The 26,392-nt window shown below is 35.0% G+C and overlaps 2 protein-coding genes and 1 pseudogene across 3 annotated transcripts in view; 1 reads left to right on the top strand and 2 right to left on the bottom strand.

Moving 5' to 3' along the window:
* LOC149804801 (uncharacterized) overlaps positions 1-26,392 on the bottom strand; it is a 155,308-nt pseudogene that overhangs the window by 111,868 nt on the left and 17,048 nt on the right. The window lies entirely within an intron of this gene.
* On the bottom strand, positions 5,832-7,362 carry LOC149804803 (galactose-3-O-sulfotransferase 2-like). Its single transcript, XM_089951247.1, has one exon. The coding sequence runs from the start codon at positions 7,360-7,362 to the stop codon at positions 6,127-6,129; it is 1,236 nt and encodes a 411-aa protein (XP_089807373.1). The 3' UTR covers positions 5,832-6,126.
* On the top strand, positions 15,511-26,058 carry LOC149804802 (galactosylceramide sulfotransferase-like). The gene is made up of 2 exons (XM_089944701.1): positions 15,511-16,068; positions 17,261-26,058. Exon 2 carries the CDS (start codon positions 17,519-17,521, stop codon positions 18,914-18,916), a length of 1,398 nt encoding a protein of 465 aa, XP_089800827.1. The 5' UTR covers positions 15,511-16,068; positions 17,261-17,518; the 3' UTR covers positions 18,917-26,058.

Here is a 26,392-nt window from a genome sequence, read left to right as displayed (position 1 = left end):
CCTCATCTTATCAAGCTGGCAATACAGTTTGATCGATATCAGAAATAATTAATGGCGTTATTGTGTGGAAACAAAATTAAATGAGTCTGATAACTATGGCTTATAACTCTGTTAAAACAATGTAGAACACTGTCAATCAAAGCCATAAAATCAACCTGCATACCAAATGTGGTTACAATCCAAAAATAATTAATGGATGTACTATGTGAAAATGGAAATAGGCAGAGACAAACAAACAGATGGACACAATGACATGTACACAGGTCCACTTTAAAGTCCTTGTTATTTATTAAAAGTGCAGTACAAAAAAAGCAAACAACATTCAACAACAGAAATCATTGGCTGCTGTTTAACAGCAGATTGAACTACTTTGTGGAAAAAAAATGAAAATGTATGGTCTTGTCTGCAACCATTATATTTTGGCTTTCAAATCACCCTATCAAACAATCTTGACCTCTGATCATTTTGCCCAACCCAATGATTCATCTCTTCTATTGAACTTGTGTGCCAAATCTGATAATAATGCATGTAAACCATATATAACCATCTAATAAAACGTTTCACCAAAAAAAAGGCAAAACCAATTTCAACCATGACCTTGAACTTTTACCCTTCAACCAAAATACAAACGGCCACACCGGTGAACTTGATTTCCATCCACGGACACATGATACAATTAAAAATATTACACTGACAACTGTGACCTTGACTTTAAACATTTTAATCCTTGTATATTTGATACCATATGGTAAACTTCTTTGCAATTTCTGATTCCAAATCATCTATTTAACAATAGTAGGGAAATTTTGCTTGTCTGGGTACCCAGCAGAGTAGGTTTAACTTTTTACTAAGTTAGGTTTCTTCACTCCCATTTTGTCCTGTTTCCCACCCCCTTCTCTCACTTCCATTTTTGTCAATCATATAACGTTTTGGGGGATTTTTTAAAAAATATTTATTACTCGAGGAAGGAGGGGAAGGTAGAACCCTGACCTGGTAATTGTTCTCTACAAACCCAGTCTAGACAGGTATTTCCAGTTATTACAAAACCTGGCTGGGTCCACGTGTCTGGACCAGGTCCCTAAACAAGAAATACCTCCAGATCAGACAAATAAAATGACTGACCACTCATAAATTTAAACAATAACCTCTTTTAACCTTATCCTTTGACTTCTTTGCCCTTTGACCCTTAATATTGATGACTGTTACTTTACCCCTGATGTAGATGTTATCATAGTCTGATGATGATGATGATCCACTAATACAAACAGACGGCATTACCTTTTCAGACACATTTAAATGAAAAGTTTATGCCAGCTGGAAATGCACTGAAACTACTAACATCTAAAATCATATACCAAAGTAAGACAAAGACATCTAAAATCATGTACCAAAGTGAAACAAAAAATATTAGAAGTCAGACCAAGCAAAACTGTCTACATCTAGAAAAGGAAAGTGTGCCATTTACACCCAAATTCACTAATGAGGCACAAATCAATGTCGCTGACATCTTAACTCATTATATATGTTTCTTCCCTTAATGCATACCTTTTTTCTATATCAATACGCGTCTATCATTCCAAAAAAATCCCACAAAAACATAGGTATTCTGAAATCGGATGTTTCAAACCTGAGATGTAAGATAATATAAAGACAAAAAAAAAGAAAATTGAGACTAAGTAACAAAGTCAGACTGTTGACAGCACCTACGGAATTAACACCAAGTAAACAAGCCGACGCAGATGTTGAAAATTTCTATCTGACCCCAAGAAGATGGAGTCTTGTAAGACGAAAACTCCCTGTATGCAATGCAGTTTTGTCTGAAATAAAGGCATCAAAACAGTTTCATTCTCTAAAAAGATGCCATGCTCTACATCAAATTATTTCAGGGTCAATAACTAAAAAGTATCAATGTTTAAAGCTAAGTAGCTTCACAGGCTTACGTGGGTGCTCTCTGGGAAATGTAAACAACAAAGGTCTCGCCTATTTTAAAGAGAGACGACAATGCCTCTCATGTTCAATTACATCATCAGTCCGAGATTTCATGATGCGAGACAATAATAGTCATGCAAAGCCAGGTGAGGCAGATTGCAAGAAAATGAACAATGGAGAAAAATTACAGACACGTATTCTGACTGATTACCTCAAGAATCTTCACTACAAATACAATTGAGAAAATCTAAATCACACTTTTTCTCTAACTACATTCAGACGCTTGAGACCAAACATATACTGCTTGCTTCATTCATTTCCAAAATCCTTGTCAATGTATACACCATCAAAACATGGCCCTTAAAGTTCAAGCTCTAAGAAAGAATGGAGTCAAAATAAGTGAGAATCCTGAAAATCTAATCGGTATTGAAGATTACTTTTATGAACTTCTCAAAACTCTGCCCAGCAATAGGACCAGGAAAAAAGTAACACTTGAGAACGGGAAAGCCAAAATGAAAATGGTGGAAATCGAATGTCAAGAAGAAAGCTTAAAAGATCTAAAAAAAGCAGTTAGAGCTTTTTGACCAGCATGTACAGAGAATCCGTGAGCAGTACCAGCACATAAGGCAGCTAAAAGAATCTCTTCCTAAAGATGAAATTGTTGTACAGATGGACTTTGCAGAAAAAGTTTCTTGTAGGTCTTTGGATGAAATAAAGATGGCCTACTGGAATCAGTCTACGGGTACAATCCATCAAGTCATTGCATACTACAAGTTTCATTTTTGTCAGTGATGAAATGTCACATTCTTCTGGCACAGTTGCTGCATTTCTGGACAGGCTCATTCTGGAGCTGAATGAGATGAAACCTAATCTTAAGCTTATCCATTATTGGACAGATTCACCGTCAAGCCACTACAGAAACAGATTTATATTCTATTTGATTTCTAATCAAAGAAACCTGTACTCCATTGGTATCAAGTGGAATTACTTTGAAGTGGGGCATGGGAAAGGGCCATGTGATGGATTGGGAGGGACAGTAAAAAGAATGGCAGATGAAGCCATACAAAAGGGAAATCCAGGATGTGTCAGGAACAAAATCAGTTTTTACCAAACTGAAACAAAGTGAACTAAATTCAGTTAAGACAAAATCATTGCAAAACACAATGAAATATCATGCAGTCGGCATCACTGATGACCCTAAAAAAATGATGACCCATGAAACCTCCTGCTACTGTTCAGTGTGCATTAAGGTGTTCTCACTGCGACAGCTGGACCATTCAGAACTTCTCTTGGATTCCGCTGGCCACTTCACCAGACAAGAGCACTTCGTCAGTCACTGTCAGCGACCCACCAAGTAGTACCCATCCATCTGTACAGTCAGACATAGCCATGGATCCTACAATCTCTGAAAATGACAACTCATCACCTGCATTTGTTTGATTTAAAGAAGGAAACTTCATAGATGCCATATACGGTGGAAAATGGTACGTTGGAAGGACTGAAGAAATTTATATGGAAGACGAAGACTGTGATATTAACGTTATGAAAAAAGCAAAAGGACTGTTCAAATGGCCGGAACAGCCTGATCTTGTCTGGATTAACGAACAAAATATCCTTTGTAAAGTCGAATCTCTTATTCCATCTGGAAAATCTGAACAATTATTCAAAATATCTGATGCCAAAATGGAATTAATTAACAATGCATTTACTTCACATTAGTGAAATACATATGTTACCTAAACAGTACACGTGAACTTTCATCGGCTAAAAATGTTGTTTTCTATATGTGAGACTGTATGTAAGTTCAGGCCTTTATAATTGCACACAAAAATGTACATTCAAGTTGTTTGAACTTTAAAATATTTCCGTGTTTTACACTACGACACATACGTTATCATTCTAAGTTACAAAAACATTTGATAAAATACATTCATTTTGTTTTATTTTAAAAAATTGTGAATTCGCTTAATTAAGTATAAAAGTTTTAATAATTTTATCTTTCTATAAAACATAAAATATGTCATAATGATTATATCAGATCAATGATCATGTGAATAATGATGATGTTCAACTGTCACATACAGGAGAAAAATAATAAAATGTCGAATGTACGTGATTAATAGGGTTAATCAAACATATTTGTAATAAATGTCATGCCATATTTTCAAAAGGGAACCAAGAAAACTGAGTGAAAACAATTATAGATTTAATGAACAGTCTCTTGTCATGTGTATCTGATACATACGTTATATTTTTGGAGTGACTAAAAAGACATACACATTTTATACGTTCATGCTTATATTTTGATCCGGAAACTTAAGATTAGAATGGTATTAATTTGACAACTTAAAATATTTTTGATGTTTTAAATATTCATTTTTATCAATTTAAATGAAATTTAAAATATGAGAAATTTTGGCAAAGATGAATTTTACTTTACACACATTTATCTGTCTTTTTTCATAACTCATAAAACCAAAATGCATTAATGTTTTGAATTAAATTTATGTGAAATTATCCCAAAATACCTAATTATACAATTTTCAACCATTTTCCCAGTATAATTATTTGTAAATCATAAGAAAATACTTTCAAATATGAGAAGATCTCTTGTAACATATGTATTTTGCTTGAGAATTAAGGTTTTGAGACCATATTTGTGAGTAAACATGATCAATATGCAGGTCAATTGGTGTTGTTGAAAAATTTTACAACTTAAATTTTAGATATTTCTCTGTAAAATAGGCAAATAAAGTTGTTATTTCTAGACCATTTTTTTCTTCCATTTTTAGACGTCTAATTGCGCCTCAGTGGTGAATTTGGGTCTTAATCCATAATGTAAGCTAAATTTAACATTCTTTTAGAGATGGCTGGCATCTCATGTTCACATTTATAAACTAATCTGATGTGAAAATAACTCAGATCCACACAATATGATTAGGACTACGAAGAATTAGCTAAATATAGCAGTAGTAAAAAAAATGTTATCTTACATAACGATTTATCTTTAAACATTCAAAATAAGATTTTTCAAAGAGAACTTTAAACCCAAGTGGAAAGTCCACATAGCCAATATAAAATCACAGAAATTGTTATGTATATTTGATTTACTTATATCTGATATAATATATATTTATTTTAATTTAATTGTTTGTCAGTTTTAATTTTTTTATTTTATATTACATGCTATTGTAATGTAAATTTCCTCACTAGAGATGATACTTTTTTCAGAAAATAGTTTGACCTTGACTGTTTTATAAACACAGGTGTTGATCTAGATCCTGACCTTGATTCAAAATTTGTAGCAGCCACGTAAACAAGTTCTATTTTTATTTTAAAATGATTGGTTGTTGTCGAGGTCATGATCGGACCTCATGTTTAAGATATAAACAGGATCACACTGGGTGTACATGACCTTTAACAAGTACATAATTCTATGAGCTTCCAGAACATGATCAAGTGACCCCCTTATTTACCTTTTAGAAGACCATATAGCCTCTGTTTTGGAGAATTATTCTCAGTAAAAGCTGGGCTGTTAAATCGGAAGTTGTATGTTGTACTGTTTGGAGTTATTTCAAATTACTTGGATTAAATCCGAGTTATTTCAAATTATTTGGATTCAAAAGGATTAATTCTTTTTTCCTGGAAAATACATGTGCTCATGTGAGACTCTTAATCAAAGACAGATTTTTATTCAGCTATCAGAAACCGGAGTGATAATTCTTGTTTCTACAAGAACTGTAGAATTCAACACTACAGATTTCACCATACATCATTCTCTTCCATCTTGGATTCTTCGTTGGTACTCAAACTTGAAATCATTAGAACATTTTGTTATTAGGACTTCACAAATTTTATTCTTGGATTATTCTTGGATTATTTTGGATCTGATTCTATAAAAATGTAAGTTCATATATTTTTATTTTTACAGAATTTTTCCAAGGAAATAAATGATTGTATTTTTTCAAAGCTTGTTGTTTTCACTCTTTCTTGTGTTACTGTTTATTCGAGCCTAAACAAATGACATAAGAAAATCATGTTCATTTTCTAGTCATGCCACAGTGACCACTCATTATGAGGAAACGCATTGTCCTAGTCAATGATAATTCTGCAAGAGTAATGTTGGGTTTACCATTTAATTGTACTCATCTGCTTTTTAATTTTTCCTGCTTCAATACTGAGACAACCTAGTTAAGTTTAATTTATAGAACATCCTTTATTGGGTTTTGGTCTCTGTTCTACTGGTGGTAGATTTTCAGGAGTCAATCCCTCGTGTTCAAAATACTGTTGCCAAAGTGATGGTAGTAGGTATGTGTTGAGCAGACGACAGTCCTCCTCACTGACATTGAAGGCCTCATTAAATTTGGACCTGGGGATTGTAAGGTACACAGTGGTGGATTTCCAGTTCTGCTCCACAAAGCAGAACCTCTCTACAAGCATCTGAGTCAGCCTGAAGACCTCAACCTCCTCTCCAAAGTCTGGTCCTTCCTCAGCTACTTTGTTCCAGAAAGTCTTGTTAAAATGATCAAAGAGCAGGTAATCCACATGGGACCAGTTCCTATGAATGTCATAATAATCTCCCTTTGGAACAAGGTACTTAAATGGGTAGGAAGCTACATTGGACTGGTGATAAAGAATATCCTTGAATGACCAACACATTAACCTCTTCAGCAAAACCAAGGACTCTGTAAAATAGTCTGCAATCAAAATATGAAGAAAATGTGAGTCAAGCATCTTTATGTATTTATTTACAGCAGTCATATTCCCTGTAATGTTTTCACGGCCAGTGGGAAATCCTAATGGCATACCCAAGCAGTGGGACATCAAATTTCTAGTCATAGAGAAGTTATCAGGTATACACCACCGCAACCGATTCTTTTCTGGACTCATGTAGATCTCTTCATACTTTTGTATATTTCTTAAGTAATCCATTATTTGCCCATGTCCCTCTGGCACCTCAGCTATATGACCCAGTCCAAAGTAGCTAAAGACAGATTTGAAATGTGTCCATGGGTCTCTGATTACAGAGATGTAGGCTGTGTTATTTGGCATGAGCTTGCTCATTAGTGCTGGTGTGAAAATAGAATGCTCCATTAGGATATTAAATTCCTGCTTGGTGACCCGATAATCACCATCTTCCATCAAATAAGGCCAGCCTAGATACAAGTTTTTCTTTACTGGCAAAACAAAATTCAACTTGCGTGTGTAACCAAACCGTCGTATTATGGTAGCCATCGTCTCTGTTGCACATTTCATACATTTTATGAACACAATATTGTGTTTCTCTCCCTGGCTACATCTTATAAGTCTGTTATCCCTGACTCCAATTTTAGTATGGGAGACTGGTTCTTGTCTCTCATTAAGGACACAAATGTTCAGGGTGTTAAGTATAGTCCCAGTGGTCCAAATGACAATACCCATGAGCAAGGTCATAGTTACTTTCCTGGAATGTCGCCTTGGTATCTTCATGTCATACAAATTTTCAAAATGTTTGAAATTTCACTAGATTTCAATGCAGTAACACTAATTTGACTTCAAATATTACAATACTAACTTGATTTCAGATGATGTAATACTAACTTGATTTCTGATGTTAGAATACTAACTTGAATTCTTCAGCTGATGTGGACTAGCAAGTCCTCATCAACCATACACAAGGATTATAAAAAAGCTGGAGCTTTTCCTCCAGCAATTTTTGTTGCAAAATGAGTCTTGTATTCCTAGCTAAAAATATACAATATTTATTCTGTCATCCATACAATATGCTGCAGAGTTGATATACTTTTTGTGATTTTGTATTTAACTCATTCAGCCCCAGACCCGTTATCAGTATCACTGCTGCTATGCCCCAGCAGCGCTAAGCTGTGTCTAGCTGCGTGTGCCCCAGAGTTTTTACCTGTTTGAAAAATTTTGTAAACATCGTGCACATGCATTCACTCTTACCTTAATTTCTCTGCTTATATCCAATTAAAATCCAAGAAAGTTTCACCATTTATTGCAAATGAATTTGTCTACACAGTGATGTATTTTTGTTCCCTATTTGTCCAAGTCTTTCACGACTTATTTATACAGAATTTACAAAATTATGTGCAACGTTTATCCGCAAGAACTCGATCATCATCTCTGTCAGCATCCTCATCTTGGGATGATTCAATCTCAGAAACTTCTATGTCCGAATCGAAATCTCACAAAATATCCAACTGCCGAACATATCTTTCCTCAGCTTGCTCAGTATTTTCAAGATCAAACCCGAGAAACTCCTCATTTTTGCTCTCATCAAAAATCACTCTTACGTCCGCCATCATTTACGATTTTTCATGACCAGAACACGTGTAGTTAAACCGCTTTCAAAACAGGAGCCCTTAGCTTCTGAACAATTCAAATTTCCGCAAATGAAAGTAAAATCATTTCTGATTGGTTTAATAGTTGTTAGTTCTTGGAATAAACCCATTTCTAACCAATCAGAGACGTTGAATCTAACACACATTCATCACGCTTGGAGACGGGATCGGCCATTGAATGCAGCAAAAAAATCACGACTACAGGCGGGATCGGCCATTGAATGCAGAAACCGGATCACGCCTACAGACGGGATCGGGGCTTAAAGGGTTAAGATAAACTTATCTAATATCTGGTGACCATCATCCTGAACATCAGTGACAGCTGATGCTATTGCTTGTAAAGGGATTCTGTCAAAACTTACAGTATAAATACTCATTTAAATGCCTCTCTTTGCCAGCCTATGCTTCCATCTTGTCATCAACTTACCGGTAGTAATGGCTATGATGGCTGAGTTAAAAATGGCATCTATATGCAATAACAATGCCATATTGATGCAATAATAAATGCCATATTGATACAATAACAAATGACATCTTTGTACAATAACGTGTACCATATTGATGCAATAACAAATGCCATACTGATGCAGTAGTATGCTATCTTGGTGCAATAACATATGCCATCTTGATGCCAAATAAAGTCTTAGTTATGTCATGTAATGTGATATAATGAACTCTGTTGCCAAATAGTCTTAGGTCATGTGATGTGATATAATGAACTCTGTTGCCAAATAGTCTTAGTTATGTCATGTGATGTGATATAATGAACTCTGTTGCCAAATAGTCTTAGTTATGTCATGTGATGTGATATAATGAACTCTGTTGCCAAATAGTCTTAGTTATGTCATGTAATGTGATATAATGAACTCTGTTGTGATTAAAATTTGAAAGACTGAAAGTTACACTATTTGAGACTTTACAAGACACATCTACCAAAAACTGCTTTCACACACAACATATGCATGCCCTTCTGTTGTTCTACAGACTAAACACAAACTCTATCGATATACACGCTGATCTACAACCCATTATATGCTAAAAGATTGGAGTCTAGATGCTTATAGTAGGGTGCATGAGAATACACAGATAACTACATCAGATACAATCCAGTTTTGTTAACATGATGAATTCCAATTATAATACTACTGCAATAGTACAATACTCCAATTTAGTGCAGTAATTCCCAAACTTTCTTGGCCACAACCAAAAAAGATATTTTTCTGAGCCTCACGACACCATTTCTGCATAAGTTGATAAGTTTTGCCACCCTTAAAAAAACATTCTGGCAAGTCTCCATAATATCCTCATGCCCGGGGGATTGGGAACAACTGATTAAGTGTTATACACATCGATTCAAGTTCATCCAAACTGCATGGCAATTTGGTGGAGACATTTTTCTGAGCTATTGGTTGCATTGATCAACAAGAGAGACTTGAAAAGATTAAAAACTGGATTAATTGTGCCACATATAAAGATAGAGGAGCTTGTTGGTGAATTTAATAATTAAATCCTCAGATGTCAATTTGAGGATTTAATTATTAAATGGTGCTTCTAAAATTCTCATTAAATAAGATAGTGGTATACAGTGTGCATATGGTATGGGAGACAAGTTTGATATGCCCCCTGCTAAAGAAAAAGAAGACTATACCAGATAATGTCATGTCTGTACCACCTGGTGTCTATTGGATCAATTCTTAATCTCATATTACACTGTGGATTTATAGTTACCATATATAAGGCAAAAAAATTGTTTCCAGTAGGTCAACTATCCATATTTTTTCTTGCCAACCGTAGCACTTCCCCCTGTTAACATTTTTTTAATACAAAAATGTATTTTAAAAAAGTTGATATGTACATCTGATTGAGCCCATATATATATATATATATATATATATATATATATTAATTAGGGGTAAAATGATACACCTGTGCCACATATCAATACGATTCACAATACACAGCCTGCGATACGATACATATGATACATATATGAACTTGATGGTCATTCCATCTGTGGAAGGTAGGTGGTGCCATTTCATGTATATTGATATTCTGGTCCTATTTCCAGCATGCAGACTGCAGACAGACATGTAGTTATCATATATTTATATTCAATTTTCATTGATGAGAAGATAACAACAATACTTTCAAACAGACTACCTGTTGGTGGCAGCGAGTTTTATCCTACGAATTAGGCCATTTAATGGTGGCTCCATTTAATTCCCTTTATTCTGTACAACATGAATGATTTGAAAACATCTTATTACCAATTTCGTGTCTCAGTTACATGTGCAAGACACTACAATGTTATCTTCAAAACAGAAGAAATAATGCAATTTCCTCGTGCAAAGAAAATCTCAACTAGAACAAATTCAGGCATGTGTTTGTGTGTGTGTGGTGTGTGTGATTTGAATTTTTAACATAGCTTTAATGATTTTTCAGTCATATCGCTATGATATCTGCAGTGTGGCAGTTTATAGTTATGTCTAGCACTGGGGAATCATGCTGCAGACGTGTAGCATGATGTCCAACCCAGTCACATTATCCTGACACAGGCCAACCAGTCCTAACACTAACCTCTTAATGTTGAGCGCCTAATGAGGCAGCTATTAGTACCATTTTTATAATGGTATGACTCAGCCAGGGTTCGAACCCGCAACCTTCCGCATCCGAGGAGGACGCTCTAACCACTAGGCCACCAGAACGGTTAATAAGGTTGAATACCAACAAAATCACATTTTACTTTCTGCAGATGTAAAAGTGTGTTACAGCCACAGGTACTTGTATTTGTTAGTAAGAAGGAAAACCACCAACTACACCCAGTCCTATTCTAAATTTTTTTAACTTACACAAGGTAATAAATTTGAGCAGTTTGAAATCTGCCCCATAGCTCATTCTGTGGTAATTTTATTTATTCCATCAGCACCTACATTCAATGGTTAAATGTGCTCTCATTGTTAAAAGAAAATGACATACTGTATTCATTTATAACTTATTTTCAGTTGGCCAATTAGAAGATAGTATTTCAATCAGGTTGTTGTTTTTGCATATTAAGCGGGTGCGATCAGGGCCATGTCGAGTAGTAGCATAGGAAAATGATTTGGCATTCCTTAAAGTATGATATTAAGGCAATCTTTTGATAGGGATACACAGTCAAATGCCTGAGCTAAATATCGGTACCAAATTTATTAAACTACGCATAACTTAGCTTGAAATATCAGCGTTTATTCTTAAATATGTTGCACGAGCAAGGAGACAAGTGTCCTCCCTTGTAGTTATTATATAGTACATGTATGACAGGTCAATTGTAAACAACAATACAAGCCCCTGTGAACAAAATCGTAATGAATCACACTGGGAAGCAGACATTTTGGGTTTATTAGGTAGCATGTATTTTAAACATGTATTTTTAGAACTTTCTTCATGAATGGTTTCAAGCTATGCCATAATGATTATTCCTGGGCATGTTGTGCTAATCAAATTTAGTTTCACAACCATTCATGTCGTGTTTGATGAACCCACATGTGGAACAGTCCAAAAACCAAATGTCGCGACAAGAACGTGTAAATAAAAATTGTATACTTTGCCGATCACATTTTCATTTGTGGGACTTTCAATGAATTTGCAGGAGTTCTCATGTTTCACTACACACCCTGACAGCATCTCCGTGTAAGTACCTGACATATCTAATGACTTTCCCCACGAAAACGGTTGCTCTGCTAATACTTCCTGTTTGTCATGCAGAGAATAAGCTAAAGTGATTTCTGATTGGTGGTTATTGTTTAACCTAGACAGAAACAAGCAATAACCTGAAATGAGTATTCAAAGTAACATATTTCACCATGCAACAAACCGGTAGCATAGTTTTCAAATCGACCAAAGGAGTCGAGATACAATTCAAAGTAGAAACTTTGCATGGAAGTGGTTATTAAACTGATGAGTCAAGTACTTCATTATACATGTGGAACATGCTTGGAATGTATGCTGAACATACTTCTGGGTTAAGATAATTATCATGGAATGAGGGGGAGGCAGATTACAAACCACGTCATTTTGTATTAACTTGTAGATAGAGAATGGGTATTCTCAAATAGTCTTTTTCATTTTTACTAACAAACATGAGTGCCTGTGACTGCAAATGATGTTTCAGATGGATTATAATTTTACAGAATAACAAGGCAACTAATGATAATTATTCACAACTGCTGAAGACTAAAATAGCATGCATACGATAAGTATTGTTTTGTATCGATTCCCCATCTCTTGTATCAATATGTGTATCATTTCAGCAAAAGTATCGATGCATTAATATATTGATGAATTGTTTCACCACTAATATTAATCATTATATTTAATGTTAAAATAAATCTGTACCTACTGACCCTAATTTTAAAAACAGTACAATAGAAACACTTTTGTTTCGCCTACTTGCTAATAAAGTGGATAAAACTGCAAACTGCACAGACAAAAATCTGCCATTGCATGATACTCTGGCAGATCTGGGTCTATGCAGTTTGTTAGGACTAATCAGTAGAGCAAACATTGTAAACCCCATCTGTCTGCACAATATACAAAGGCAAATCAGAGGCCGGGTTGTTTGCAATTACGCACGACTTCTAAGGGAGTATATATGGTACCAAAAGTAAGCCAGCTTGGACTGACATTACCCTTTATATCCAATTATGAGCTCATGTTTACAAATTCTCACAAATGTTAAAAATGATAGTTTGTCTGACATGAATTCCTCGCCCTATATTTATTTGCAAGGGGTTCTTGACAATTTACACCAAAAATTAATAATCTTTTGCATTTAGTAAAAATGGAATTCATGTAAAATGAATCATTATAACACATCTGCTAAAGTGTGTGTATAAAAGTAATTTGCCAACAATAAATATACCTCATGTACACTCTTCCTATTCCAACCCACCAAACAATAGCATCATCACAAAAAAAGTACAATATATTTTGAATAATTACAAATAATGGATCAGATTAAAAATCTGTATGAAAATTGTTTTTACACTATTGTACACTCAAGTGCTGTCCTGATTTTGAAAATAAAATTGCCATTGAATTTACCATTTTTACTACCAATTACTACCAATTACCACTGATCAATAAATGGCCTAAATGATATTATCATATATACCCAATAACAACCCCATCCCCAAAATTATATTTTAATATCTATCAAATTATAAGCCCATCCCCCCATTTTTATCAAATTCTGGCATATGTTTACAAAGGATATCTCTGTCCAATAATAAACCCAATACCTTACGATAAATTTGTATAGCTGTCCCGCTGATCTTATCAAGGGAGAAATACAATAAGGCCACACAAAATATATGTTTCCTGTTGCACAGGTTTCAAAATTTTGTGTGTGTGTGTGTGTGTGTGTGTGTGTGCATGTGTGCGCGTGTGTGTGTGTGTTAACGATTAGTATATATAATGTACTAAACGCATACATTAATTATGGGAAATTATTTACAATTTAACCTGGGAAGGAAAAAGTGATAGGGTCAGCAATGAAAAATGGAGATGGTCAGCTGACCAGAAACACAATGGGCGGGGGGGGCTAACTGGTTCAATTAAATTCTTATTACTTGTCACACAGTGTGTCAAGATAATGATGCTAAGGAAATGTATTTTTTTTATTAGCTATAAGGAAATATTTCCATGAGAGAAGAAGAAAAATTGCACCATATAAGGAGTTGCAAAGCCACTAATGACAATACAAAATGTTTCCACTTCATGGGTAAAATATTTCCATATATCTACCTAAAAATTAAAATTTATATATTTTTTATCCAAAAACTGTAAACTTGCCAGTATTTTTCTCCATTTGGTGCCAGAAGCAACGGCTGCAGTACTACATTGATTATTAAAAACAGTTCTACAATTTTACCATGTGGACAAAGGCTTTTGTTCAAATTTATCTTACATAACTTCAAAACCAGTTGTACTAAAAAAAACTTCTGAACATCTAAAAAAAATTGAACCATTGTTTGTTTACCTGTTGCAATTCTGTTCATTTCTGTATTCAATCATGAATTATATGACCTTTGGTAAGCTTGTAGTCTAGTTCAGTAACAACGCAAACAAATGTTCAGAAACACTAAATTCTTTTTTGTAACCAACACTCATCTCCAATTTCTCCATTATTTTCAATCAACCAATCACTGCCATCTCACCTCTGTCTACGTGTGTTCAAGTTTCAGGCTCATCTAATGTGGGTATGTGAGAAAGCCAGTAGCTTCCCAAACATCTGGTTAAAATCAGATCTCCTCAGTTCTACATAAAGATCTGACAGCGGTCACTTGGGGTCATGTTCTTGTGACCTACGATATCACCAAAATGCTATGAGTCAATCAGATGAAGTCTTCAACTTTCACATTTGGGAGACTGAGTAGTATGGCTCAGGAGCATCAATGTGTGCCTAACAATTTGATTCACTCTTACATTTCTGAAAGCTGCATTTCCATTGGCTAATTTAAAAGTCACCAGAACATGACCCTGATTTTAATCAGATATCTTCCCAAAGGTCAGTGGTTCTTCTCAGGGTTTTTCCTGAATTCTTCCTAAACCAGTTAAAACTGGCCCCCATGTATAGGCTATCATGTGCTGAAAAAAAATGGCTTTAAAACCCACAGTAAAAGTTTTCAAGCATGAGTGTGATTAGAGTTAAATCACTATTTAAACACTTTTTATTTGTAATAATAACAAAAACTTATACTATTTGTGGAACAAATTATTTCAAACAAGAAATGAAAAGTTCAGTCAAAACAAAAAAAGCTTTTTCACTGAAATTAAAAAGGTTTCTTTCACTTTAAGATGTCACTGTATTTCTTCACTAAACTAAAATTCCAGTAAAAACAACTTGCTGTATATATTTCTTTTATTATGCTATACTTTGATAGTATCATTTTTATATCAAATACGTTTATGTGCTCTTGATTCCTAAAGCTTTTCCTTAAGAAATAGATGCAAAAATATATATAAATGTTTATATCTACAAAACCTGTACAATCTTTATATATAATGTATCTCAGCAATGTATCAATCACATCTCAAACAAAATTATTTTTCATGCTGGTGAATTTTATATAAATTTATTTTACAAGTATTTCTTTTTTCGGAAGAGGTATTACTCGAGTTCCTGGCGGCAGCTAACTCTCACTAGTTTTAGCATGTACTACTTACGTCAAGTGAACCAGTCTAGCTGATTCTGTACATACAGGAAGTGGCTATCAGATCGCTGGCAATGTTTTGATCACGGAGAATATTGTGATGATGTAATCACACAAGTATACCTGTACATCTACCCTGGTCATGTGTTTTAATTGGAGTATTATGTATTTGTGATGCACACTGTAAACACCAACATACTTTACAACAAGGACAATATCCGTAACTATGCATGAGGACATGAACTGGTTACTACATGCGGTCTGCTTAAATTGCGATCCGACCGGTGCGTTTAGCTCCTGCAGCAATAACGGTCATCAACCCTGTGTTACCTTATAAACCAGACTGAAGTAACTGCTATGTAATGATTCTTTAACAAGGCTATCCCAATCTGTCATGGAGGTAACAATTTCGTCCAATATAGTTCCCGATCATTACTGCTACTAGAGATATTCTGTCGTGACCAGTGGAATCACCTGTCTTCATGTACACACTTGCCAGCTGACAAGTCCTTCACACATCTCAGATAATTACATGACGGAATACTTCATTGTGGGCCATCAACAGTGAAGTGCCTGACCTTCTCCTTCATCCCAATGATTATATGGTAAAAGTCTATCACTCCATGCACATTCTTACGATAAAGATTTTAGATTTATGACATCTAATGAAGATCTTTGTCTTATTCATTCAGTTGTAAGGACACTTGAGTCGAGCTGTCCTACTGTGTGCATTCCATTTTACTCATAAATTCTATAATTTAAACCATCATAGTGGTATTATCTATATAATGGGTGTTCTACATTTAAAAAATAAAATTGTATTTATTAATTTCTTACAACTTATGAAGAAAAGGTGGATCATTATATAGATAATGGTTGTTCTACTTTTAAGAAATAAAATTGTACTTATTAATTTCTTACAACTTATGTAGGAAGGGTGGATCATTAAAAAAATGGCAAGAAAGGAAGTTGATAAATGTATTTTTTGTGGCAATGTGTGTGTGTGACATATAGTGAAGCCATCTGGTGTCTAATGTAAACGTTGTCAGCTAACCCATGCAGTATGGTGGAAACATATCTGGTAGATTAGTAGTGCTGCATGCTGTGATCAACAGCTGGCATTGTGCAAAATAAATAACTGTGAGATACTTATGAAATAACCTCATATTGTACTTGCCCAAATCCATCAAGCTGTGTTTTAATGTTCAGAAATACTTTGCCAAATTAATCTGATGTACTCATCGAATACAAAGCACAGAATAAACAAAAGAATCCATTCGGTATTAAAAAAAACTTTTCTTTTTGTAATGTAAATCTGAAAGTGTTGGCAATGATAACCTGAACAGATATAGAAAAAACTCAATTATCCCTCTACTGGTGATCCAGTTCATCTTTTTCAAGGTCACAGTGCCCTCTAAAACACTAACAACAGTGATAGATTGCAAAAATGCAACACAATCCTTTGCCATTGCCAAAACAATGATGTTCACAATTTTTATATTATTATAACAGATCAAGCTTGCACGATGTGATATGTGTGAAAATCCATACTTCTACCAACTACAAAAAATCTATATACCTCATTATTGCACACTGGGCAGAGAATAGTTGGCTTCTCCAAATCTTTACCACTGACTACTTATAATGCAAACAATTATTTGTCCATTAACATCATTAGTTTTCTATAAATTTGGGGGACATGGGGACACATGAATTTAGCTCACTCGATACTTAAATATCATTGCTGATAAAAGGTAAACTCTAACATTTCATCAATATTTCTTATTACATTCACAGGTCATTTCCTGGCTCTGCTGTGGCCTTTCCAGAACACCTGCTCAACAAGGTGATTTAGTTTGCCAAGCATCAGATGCTACTCTCCCGTTGATATTAAATAACTCAACAACACCACCTTCGAACAGACACTTTACCAACAAACACATTGTCAAGCAGACTACTTAGTAAAAGACCTACAATAATTTTACAAAAATGCCTTTATGCAACCATTAAACATATGAGAAAGAGTTTAAAAGCAGAACCACTTTACCCATAAACATGTGGCCAAGCAAAAGACTATTCTGGAAAAGACGCATGGTAAGAGTAGCACTCCTTGTCCTGATATTATTACTGATGACCTTGACCTTTGCATTTTACATGAATTTGTACCTTTTAACCTTGACAACAAGTGGCATAAGTATGAGGTATGGAGTCACAATCAATAACAAGGAGGATGTGTACTATGAGGTCAAAACCACAAGAAAAATGAACCAATCTAACAGTCTTGACTATTTCATGTACGAGATTTTTGAATCCCTGCTGGAGAATACTGTGCCAAGACAGAACATTATTCATGGAAAAGTATGCAGTGAAAAGCTAAATGTCGTGTTCATAAAAACCATGAAATGTGCTACAGAAACAATTGCCTTCATTATTAGAAGATTTGGCTACGTACGACATCTGAACTTCGTGTTGCCAGTTCATAAAAATATCTACCTCGGGTGGCCTTTTCAAATGAAGGCTGCTGATTTCCGTCCGTCAAATAGACCCTACAACATTCTAGTTGATCATGCTGTGTTTAATTTTACTATTATGCAATCCTTGATGCCAATGAACACGGTGTTTATCACTATTATCAGAGAACCATACAGCCATTTTATATCATCCTTCAACTACTTCAATGTAAAAAACATTGCAAATGTGACAGGTGATGATCCCATCACTGAATATCTCCACAACCTGGACAAATATGAACGTGTGTACAAGAGCCCCGCAGCAGCCAAAACCAGGTACTGCATTCCAGACAATTTCTCCATCACTAAAAACTTGCTGTCCCACTGTTTGGGCATGCCCACTGGCTTCCTCATGCCCAACAGTAACATAACTGGCAATGAAAATCAGGTGATGAAATACGTAAAACATTTGGACACCAAGTTCACACTTGTTATGATAATGGAATTTTTTCATGAGTCTCTCATCCTGCTCAAACGCTTACTGTGCTGGTCTTTCAAGGACATTTTATATCAAAGTCGTAACTATGGCAACTACAGTATACCAAGATCTAAGAAGCACAAAGAGAATACAGAAATCTACAAAAAATGGAGCTCAGCGGACTATATTCTATATGATTATTTCAATAAAACCTTCTGGAGGAAGGTTAAAGATGAAGGTTCTGATTTTTTCCATGAGGTTAAGTGTTTTACAAAGGTTCAGAAGGAAGTCAGTCACTTTTGTGACTCACTTAGGCTTGAAAACCCATTAGTCATAACAAGCTGGCGAGACACAGTGTTTAATGTATCTGGGTCCAGATTTAATGAGCCATTCCAGGTTACAGCTGACTTTTGCCTCTTGATGCAGTCAGACATGTTTCACTACCTGAGAGAAAGGTTTGATAAGAAGGAGCCCTGGGCTTTGGAGGAAATTAACAGGAGGAAAGAAAAATCACAGGGATGTTGACACTATAGCCAGTTAACTTGCCTTTGATTTTCACTTTGACTAAGAAATGAATACAGTATTAGTATAGTTGGCCATTGCAAGCTTCAGTTATTTTAATTTTGGATAATTTAAAACAATACATCTCCCAAGTATTTATAGTACAGTATATAAAGACCTGATTATCCAAACTCCCAAATAACTGAACCATTCTGTTTATATAAATGAGATTCTTCTAAATTACCCAATGCTAAAGATTCTCTACAGGTGTAAATGAGTCAAATCTACAGGTAAAAATTTATCATGTGCAAATGAGTCAAATCTGCAGATTTTTTTTTATCATATGTAAATTAGTCAAATCTGATGGTAAAAATGTATCATTTTGTATGCATGACAGGCTTTAAACCTGTGGATCAAAATGAAAGTATTGACAGGTCTTAAACCTGTGGATCAAAACAAACTTATTTCACATTGCCATGTCTTCAGTTCAGAGCCAATGTGGCTCAGTGGTTAGCTTGCCAGACTAGCGATTGAAATGGTGCGGGTATGAATCCTACCATCAGCCCAGGTCAGCTACACTGGTGTATCATTAGGCAAGGCACTTTACACCAAATACCTCTCCACTAAATAACCTATTTGTACTGTATTACTGAGCTGTAAAGCACCTAAGCACCACCATATCTCCATTTCTTACTGACATGCAAATCAAAAACATCAGTATGTCTCATTTGGTTGGAAAAGCTAATTCCTTCTCAACAGTCCAAGAAATAACATTCAGTATCCTCACATTTGTAAATATCCATTTTTCAGCCCTTTGATGGAACTTATTTTTCACATATCTGTAAATGGGTTTTATTCTGTTTGCTAAACTATACCCATCATAAAATTTTTATTTTATATATGTAACTCCTTTCTTGGCTGATGACCACCTAAACAGATAATTCTATGTTGCCAACTGAAACAGCTGTAAAATAATATATGGCTTAAATGTTATTTCAGTTGGCCAAGTGGTCTAAAGCACTTGTCTTTACTGATCACTGCCATCTCACCTGTCTGTGTGGGTTCGAGTCTTGAGGTTTGGCCAATGTGGGTATGTGAAAAAGCTTGCCAGTAGTTTCTCGTGGGTCAGTGGTTCTTTTTCCAGGGTTCTTCCTCCACCATTTATAATGGCCACTATGAATAGCCCTCTTGTACTGAAAAGGTGTTAACACATTAACCCCTGGTGAGGAGTCTACATGGCAGGAAGTAGCAGCCTACTGCCAAGCTCTGTAGCATCAAGGTCATGTATGATACACTAAAGTGGGTGGTATTCTAGAAAGGTAGACAGATGTACCTCTACAATGATACCAAATAATCTGGAACTTCTAGTTGCACTACAAAAAAAAGAGGGAAAAACCTCATTTTTTGGACCAGATGTTTATCCACCCAAAATTCGCCCATGGTTGGAATCTGATTTTGTGTCCAGATTTTAGACTTTCTGGTCTCAAATCGAAGGCAGACTGGTATAAACTGCAAACAGACAGATGAACCTTTGCAAAAAGTAGGATAAGATGGGCATTTGGAATATAGAATGGTCTCAATACGAAAATAATGGGTCCGTTAAGCAAAAAAAGAAAAAAGAACTCCAACTTTTACCCTTCTGCTCATGTGCGAGCCAAATAGGCAATGAAAAACAGTGTTTCTAAAACAACTAGGCATTATGTTATTGGAAAATCACCTGGAAGTTGATTTATTAGGATTTATTCAGCAATAGCTTTCAAAATGCGTTTCCTACTCGAATTTCAGGTGAAAAACGACAAAAACCTCCAGGGGTTAATGTGTTAAACCCTACTACAACAACAACAGTGCCATTTCACTTCTGTCCATGTGGGTTTGAGTCTCTGGCTCGGCCAATGTGAATATGTGAAAAATGTTGCCTGTAGCTTCCCATGGGTTTGTGTCATTTTTTCCCTCTACCAGTTATACTGGCTGCCATGTAAAGCCTATCTTGCATATCAAAAGTCAGCCTAAATATACATTTACACCAGTCAGGTTATCTAAACCAGAGAAATCTGCCTAGGCTCATATTCTTCCTAAAAGATTAGCTATACCATTCCACCTGCATTCTTTACCAGTACATGTTGTTGTTGTTGTGGGGTTTAACGCCATTTTTCAACACACGATAGGCTATGTATGGCGGCCAGTATTAATGGTGGAGGAAGAACCTGGGAAAACCCCAGGAAGAACCACCAACCCATGAGAAGCTACTGGCAAGCTTCCTCACATACCCACATTCGCCGAATCCAAGACTCGAACCCACGCAGACAGAGGTCAGATGGCAGTGATTTGTAACGGAGAGCGCTTTAGACCACTCAGGGGCCCCCCTAGTACATGTATATATCAAGTGCAACTAGTAATATCATATATGATCCAATTGTTATTAACATACAAAGGAAAATGGGGTTGAAACAAATCTGCATTTTCAATGGTTTTTCAAAATTTATGTGACTTAAAAAAACGTATTACTCTTCTCCAAAAATTATAACTAAATGTCAAACTTTCTATAAAAAAGCAGCTTTGTGCTAAATTCAATATGCAAGAAGATAAATAAAATTTGGCACTTGGTTTATGAAAACATTACTGACAAGTTTATCTCTGTACATTTTCAAATGTCATATTTTTCAAAATCTGATCATCAATTTCATGCTAAAACATTTTGGAGAACAAAGGGCAAGAATGAACTGATGGCGTACCTTGAAAACCATCACATCAACTTTAGCTGTAGTCCTAATCAAATACATGGACAAAATGTAACTGAACTAACCACCGTTTTTTTAAATTTGTGCCGCGGGTTTGTCATGCTACCAAAAATGTGCTTACAGATTGCATTTCCTCAATCGAATATTTTTTTGTATTTTGTAATGAGAAAATGTGCTCAAGTTCATTGTATTTTCCACCATGACATTACATACAATGTAGTTGGCTGGCTAGACAATGAAGGCATTAAATACCATTAGAAGATCCATGTTGCCAGAAAGGGGATGTAGCACCAATTCTGATTAACTTGGGGAATTAGACAAATGAGAAGGATTTTCTTTTACACATTTAATTCAATATGAAGCCTTCTAGTTTACAAATCCACTTGCTCAACTCCTGGGACAAGTTCAAATTCGGTTTGGGCAAGATCAAATTTGCAAGGCACCTGCCCACAGATTAAAATAGGGATACATGATACAAGAAAATTTATGTAACTTTGGTGGTCTGGGTAAAATAAAATAACTCTGAGTGAACTAATTTACCAACAAGGGATTGTGTTCAGTTCCTAATGCTCTATGTTCTACAAGTTTTATACCCTACGATCTCACCACAGTACCTGTACATGCCTCAACACCTTTATTTAGCATTTATATGCAGTGCATTCATCTTCTGCATACCTGGCTGCAGTTTCTTTCATCTATTGTATGCATCATCTCCATTTTGTGGTCAGTATCAATGCCAATTTCAAGCAGACGTGATAATGAAATATGTATTATTTAAGCAAGCTTTGACAAAAAAAGGAGTCAATATGTTTAACTTATCAGTTACATTGTAAAGACAATTTTGGTGCCTGTCAGGAATTCGCGAACTTTCCAGTCCTAAGTTAGCCTCAGACAGTTTTGTCAGATTGCCATTATTTGCTATTTAAGTAGGTGTAAAGTGCTTAAATTAGAGTTAAATCTTTACAATGTGATTTGGAATTAATTGCTGTGGCTCATAAGAAAATATTTTAATTTCCTACTTAATATATAATTTATGGAAATTCTAGTAAACATTAAATCTTACTAAGGGGTGTAAATGGCGAGGGGATATGAGACTATCATTTGGTTATAGAATTTAGTTTTTGCACATTTTGGTTTGCATTGCTAGAGATTGATAAATGTCTGCAGTTAACGCAATCAGACCCTAAGTTATGGTAGCTCAGCTATATCACAGAAATGTCTTCAGATAATGCTTTCTCCGAGGTCCACTAGGATCATCTACAAGCTAGGGTCAACCAGTGCATGGAACAAGCCAGCATGCAGAACTAGAAGGCTTCATATTGAATTAAATGTGTAAAAGAAAAAGCCTCTCCCCTGTCTAACTCCCCAAGCACAGAATAATTGCTACAACAAATGTACAAGTATAATAATGTCTTAAGCAGATAGTTGGGTATTTTATTGTACATTTTTTAGCTCACATTGTTTGTATTAAGAGAGAGAGACAAATACGTGTCTGTAAATTATTTATATGTGGCGTTTTTTTCTTTTTTCACAATGATATTCCATAATCAAAATGATTTCACATCTGCTGCAAGTGGTTAATAATTGGGATTTAACTACAAACTGACATTTATTCATCACAACACAAAGACAATGAAATTCATGAACTATAAGGGTCTCCATTCTTTTGCAGTTTCATTCTAAAAGCAACATTACTGAATGTTTATCATTCTTCTGCATTTTGATTTTAAAATCGACATGACTTTATTAAGGATGGTTACCGGTGAAATGTCAAAGTATTTAACTTAAGGTATTATTTGGCCACAGTTAAGTCCAAGCAATACAAATGCATGCTTCAGGTGAAATGTTGGTGTGCATTATGTTGCACTGGACTTGTTGAGATATCGGGGATATGAGTGGCTGAACGGTTCTTTGGTGCTCGCCTTTCCATCTCACTGACATCTCACCTCTTTCCACATGGTTTAGTCTTGGCTTGCAAGCTTCCCAGTAGCATCCTGTGGGTCGTTGGTCCTTCTCTGGGTCTCCTATTGCTCTTTCTCCACCAAGCATACTGGTCACCATGTATAACCTTCATGTGCTGAAAAATGGCTCAAAACCCAGAAAAACCAAACCATCCCAAAATGACCACATGATCTTAAAGCACTTGAAACAGCACCCAGTCACCAAATAATTATAAAAGGATAATTCACTGAATACTGAGAAAGTAATTTACACAGAGTAAAGATCAACAATTCCTAGAATAAATAACATCAAGAAGTAACTAATGATACAAAATCAGTCTTTCATTTTTCTTCTCAACCATGCATTTATTGTAGCTGTATCAGAATTCTACAATAACAAGCCTGTGATTCTTACCTACGGCATTTTGTACATCCCACTGCCATTCTCTTTTTGGCATTATCATTTCTTTCATATTAATGTTATTACAATTATCAAGATTGTATACAGAGTTTTACCTCCCATTATCCAAGAAGAGACAGAAGGCACAATCACATGCCCAATAATTGTCTCATCTAATCCTCTTTTTAAAAAATTCAGATGGATGGAAATTACTGATAGAGTGAAATATTTTAAGTGTTTATTTGTGTTAATATAATATAATGCATAAATGGATACAGGTGTATCTGACAGAAAATCAATAGTACATGTATATAATTGACTCAAAACCCTATCATTTAAAAAGTGCTGCCCAAGGTTATCTAAAAGTTAAGCAACCCAGAGCTAGCCTTCATTTATCAGCTCCAATCAAGGTTCATACAGGGTTTTGTTTTAATGTTTCTACATAACTTTACTTTACTGTATTTGTGTTGAGTCAATCTTCCAAATTTTAAAATAAAGTGTGAAACGTTTGTCTTGAAATATAAACATCAACCTGTATCCTACAATGGCAGTCAACAAAATGTCTGTAAGGATGCAAATTTCTGTCGATCTATAACAAGCACATTAAAATGGGCAAGAGAACAATTAATTAGATTTATGGGGACAGGTGCTTGTTAAATTGCTATACTGCAATGATTTCTAATGTCTGTGTCGGGAGAAGAAGTTATTCTTAATCAATCCTATGTTTGCTTAGCCGTTAGATGGCTAGAAAAGGGGACGGTTAACTTCAATTTTATATCGGAACTATTTGAAATTTTCCAGATCTGTTGTTTGGAATTCTATAAGTCACAGTTTTTGCACCTAGTTATTTTCCTGCAAGAGTGAAAATATAAGGGCCTCTGAGACTGAATTTTTGGAAGAAATTCTCTTGAAAAACATTGGTCAAAAAATGGACCAGATGTCTGGAAAGTCAACGGACACAATTTTGGCAGTGGAAAAGAACAAAACTTGAAAGCACAAGGGGAAATAGCTCCACAGATGTCGCAACTGAAGTATCTACTTACATATCCACCTACCCACAAAAAGTCTGAAGGCCAAAAAGAGGCAAGATAGTAGGGAGGTCGGAAAAGGGAAAAAGCAAAAGGACCTGCTCAGATCTCTATTTATTCCATCCATAATTTCACACTTTATTTTAAAATTTACTCGATCCAGGTGACAATACTGAGGGCGATCACCCTCTAGATAATGATAGCCAAATAAAGCAGACACCTTGTAAGAAGGTACAACCTCATAACACCACCATCAGTAGCAAACCACTACAATGTCATTACTCATTTTCCAGTTGCATGTGAACTTTGTCCAATCAATACTATCTTCTAGAATTGGAGACCATGTTGTACAACAGTAATTCTTAATATACAATACATAATACCATAGTAATTCTGAACATATAGTAATATGTATCACGGTATACCACAACTATATTAGGGATCATATGCTTAATTTTCTGAGGTTGGGAAGTGTGATTTTAGTTTATTTTATAGCTCTCATATAGCTGAAAGAAAAATATTGCTCTGATTCATATAAAAATAACCCCATATTCCAGCCATTATATTATTTGAAAGAAATTATCTTGAGATAAAAGGAAATATCTTGAAAGAAAATAGCAGAGCCCCACTTCCCCAGAAACTAAAACAGTCAGTATCTTATAATAGATGAATTTGCTATATGTTAAATATTGTTCAAGTTGTAATCTAAAACATTAAGTGGTATGATAAAAATTACAGTATAGCTAACACCCTGGAAATGACAATGTGTTGCCATTAAAGAGCTTGTTGAAAAAATGGGAATTTCTGAAATAACATATAAGTTATTAGCTTACTGATATAATTTTCTGGGAAACTTTGAGTGGGATGCTAACATCTGGTCAATGTAATTCTCAGAGTGGGCCAGTAACAATTAAGCATGCTGACTCAAGAAATGAGAAATTATTTGGTGGGCAAGAGAAATTGTGTACAATTCAAACAGAAAACAGCTGTTCTCTAGATAATCTTATTTCAAGGAATACTTGTACTAACACTATCATATGCTATTAAATAACTAAAACAATTCTGTATTCCTTTTTTTATTCTGAAATGTTTCAAAAGTTCAATGTGACCTGAACATCTTTCACAACATTCCATTCGGCTGCATGTTGGCATATGTGACACATGTCAAAAATGCAATTAAACAGTCATAAATATACTTATATTTGTAATATTCAAAACCAATTAGTGACAAATAGATCTATTTTGTATATAAAAAAAGATTTTTGCAATTATTTTATCATGAAAAATGAAAATGTGCTTTTAATATCATTAAATATGTAACAAGATTACTCTGGAATTTCCATACATTCCTTACTGACAGAGACTACCGATGTATCGTTACAGAGAAAGAGCAC

This window comes from Sinohyriopsis cumingii, chromosome 2, assembly GCF_028554795.1.
Source record: "Sinohyriopsis cumingii isolate HCF-2022 chromosome 2, ASM2855479v2, whole genome shotgun sequence".
NCBI lineage: Eukaryota > Metazoa > Mollusca > Bivalvia > Unionida > Unionidae > Sinohyriopsis > Sinohyriopsis cumingii.
Note: the sequence above shows the minus strand (reverse complement) of the source record. Positions and strands in the feature narration are given on the sequence as shown.

Coding starts and splice junctions, on each gene's coding strand:
- LOC149804802 (XM_089944701.1), top strand. CDS start 17,519: ATGTGGCCAAGCAAAAGACTATTCTGGAAAAGACGCATGGTAAGAGTA.
- LOC149804803 (XM_089951247.1), bottom strand. CDS start 7,362: ATGACCTTGCTCATGGGTATTGTCATTTGGACCACTGGGACTATACTT.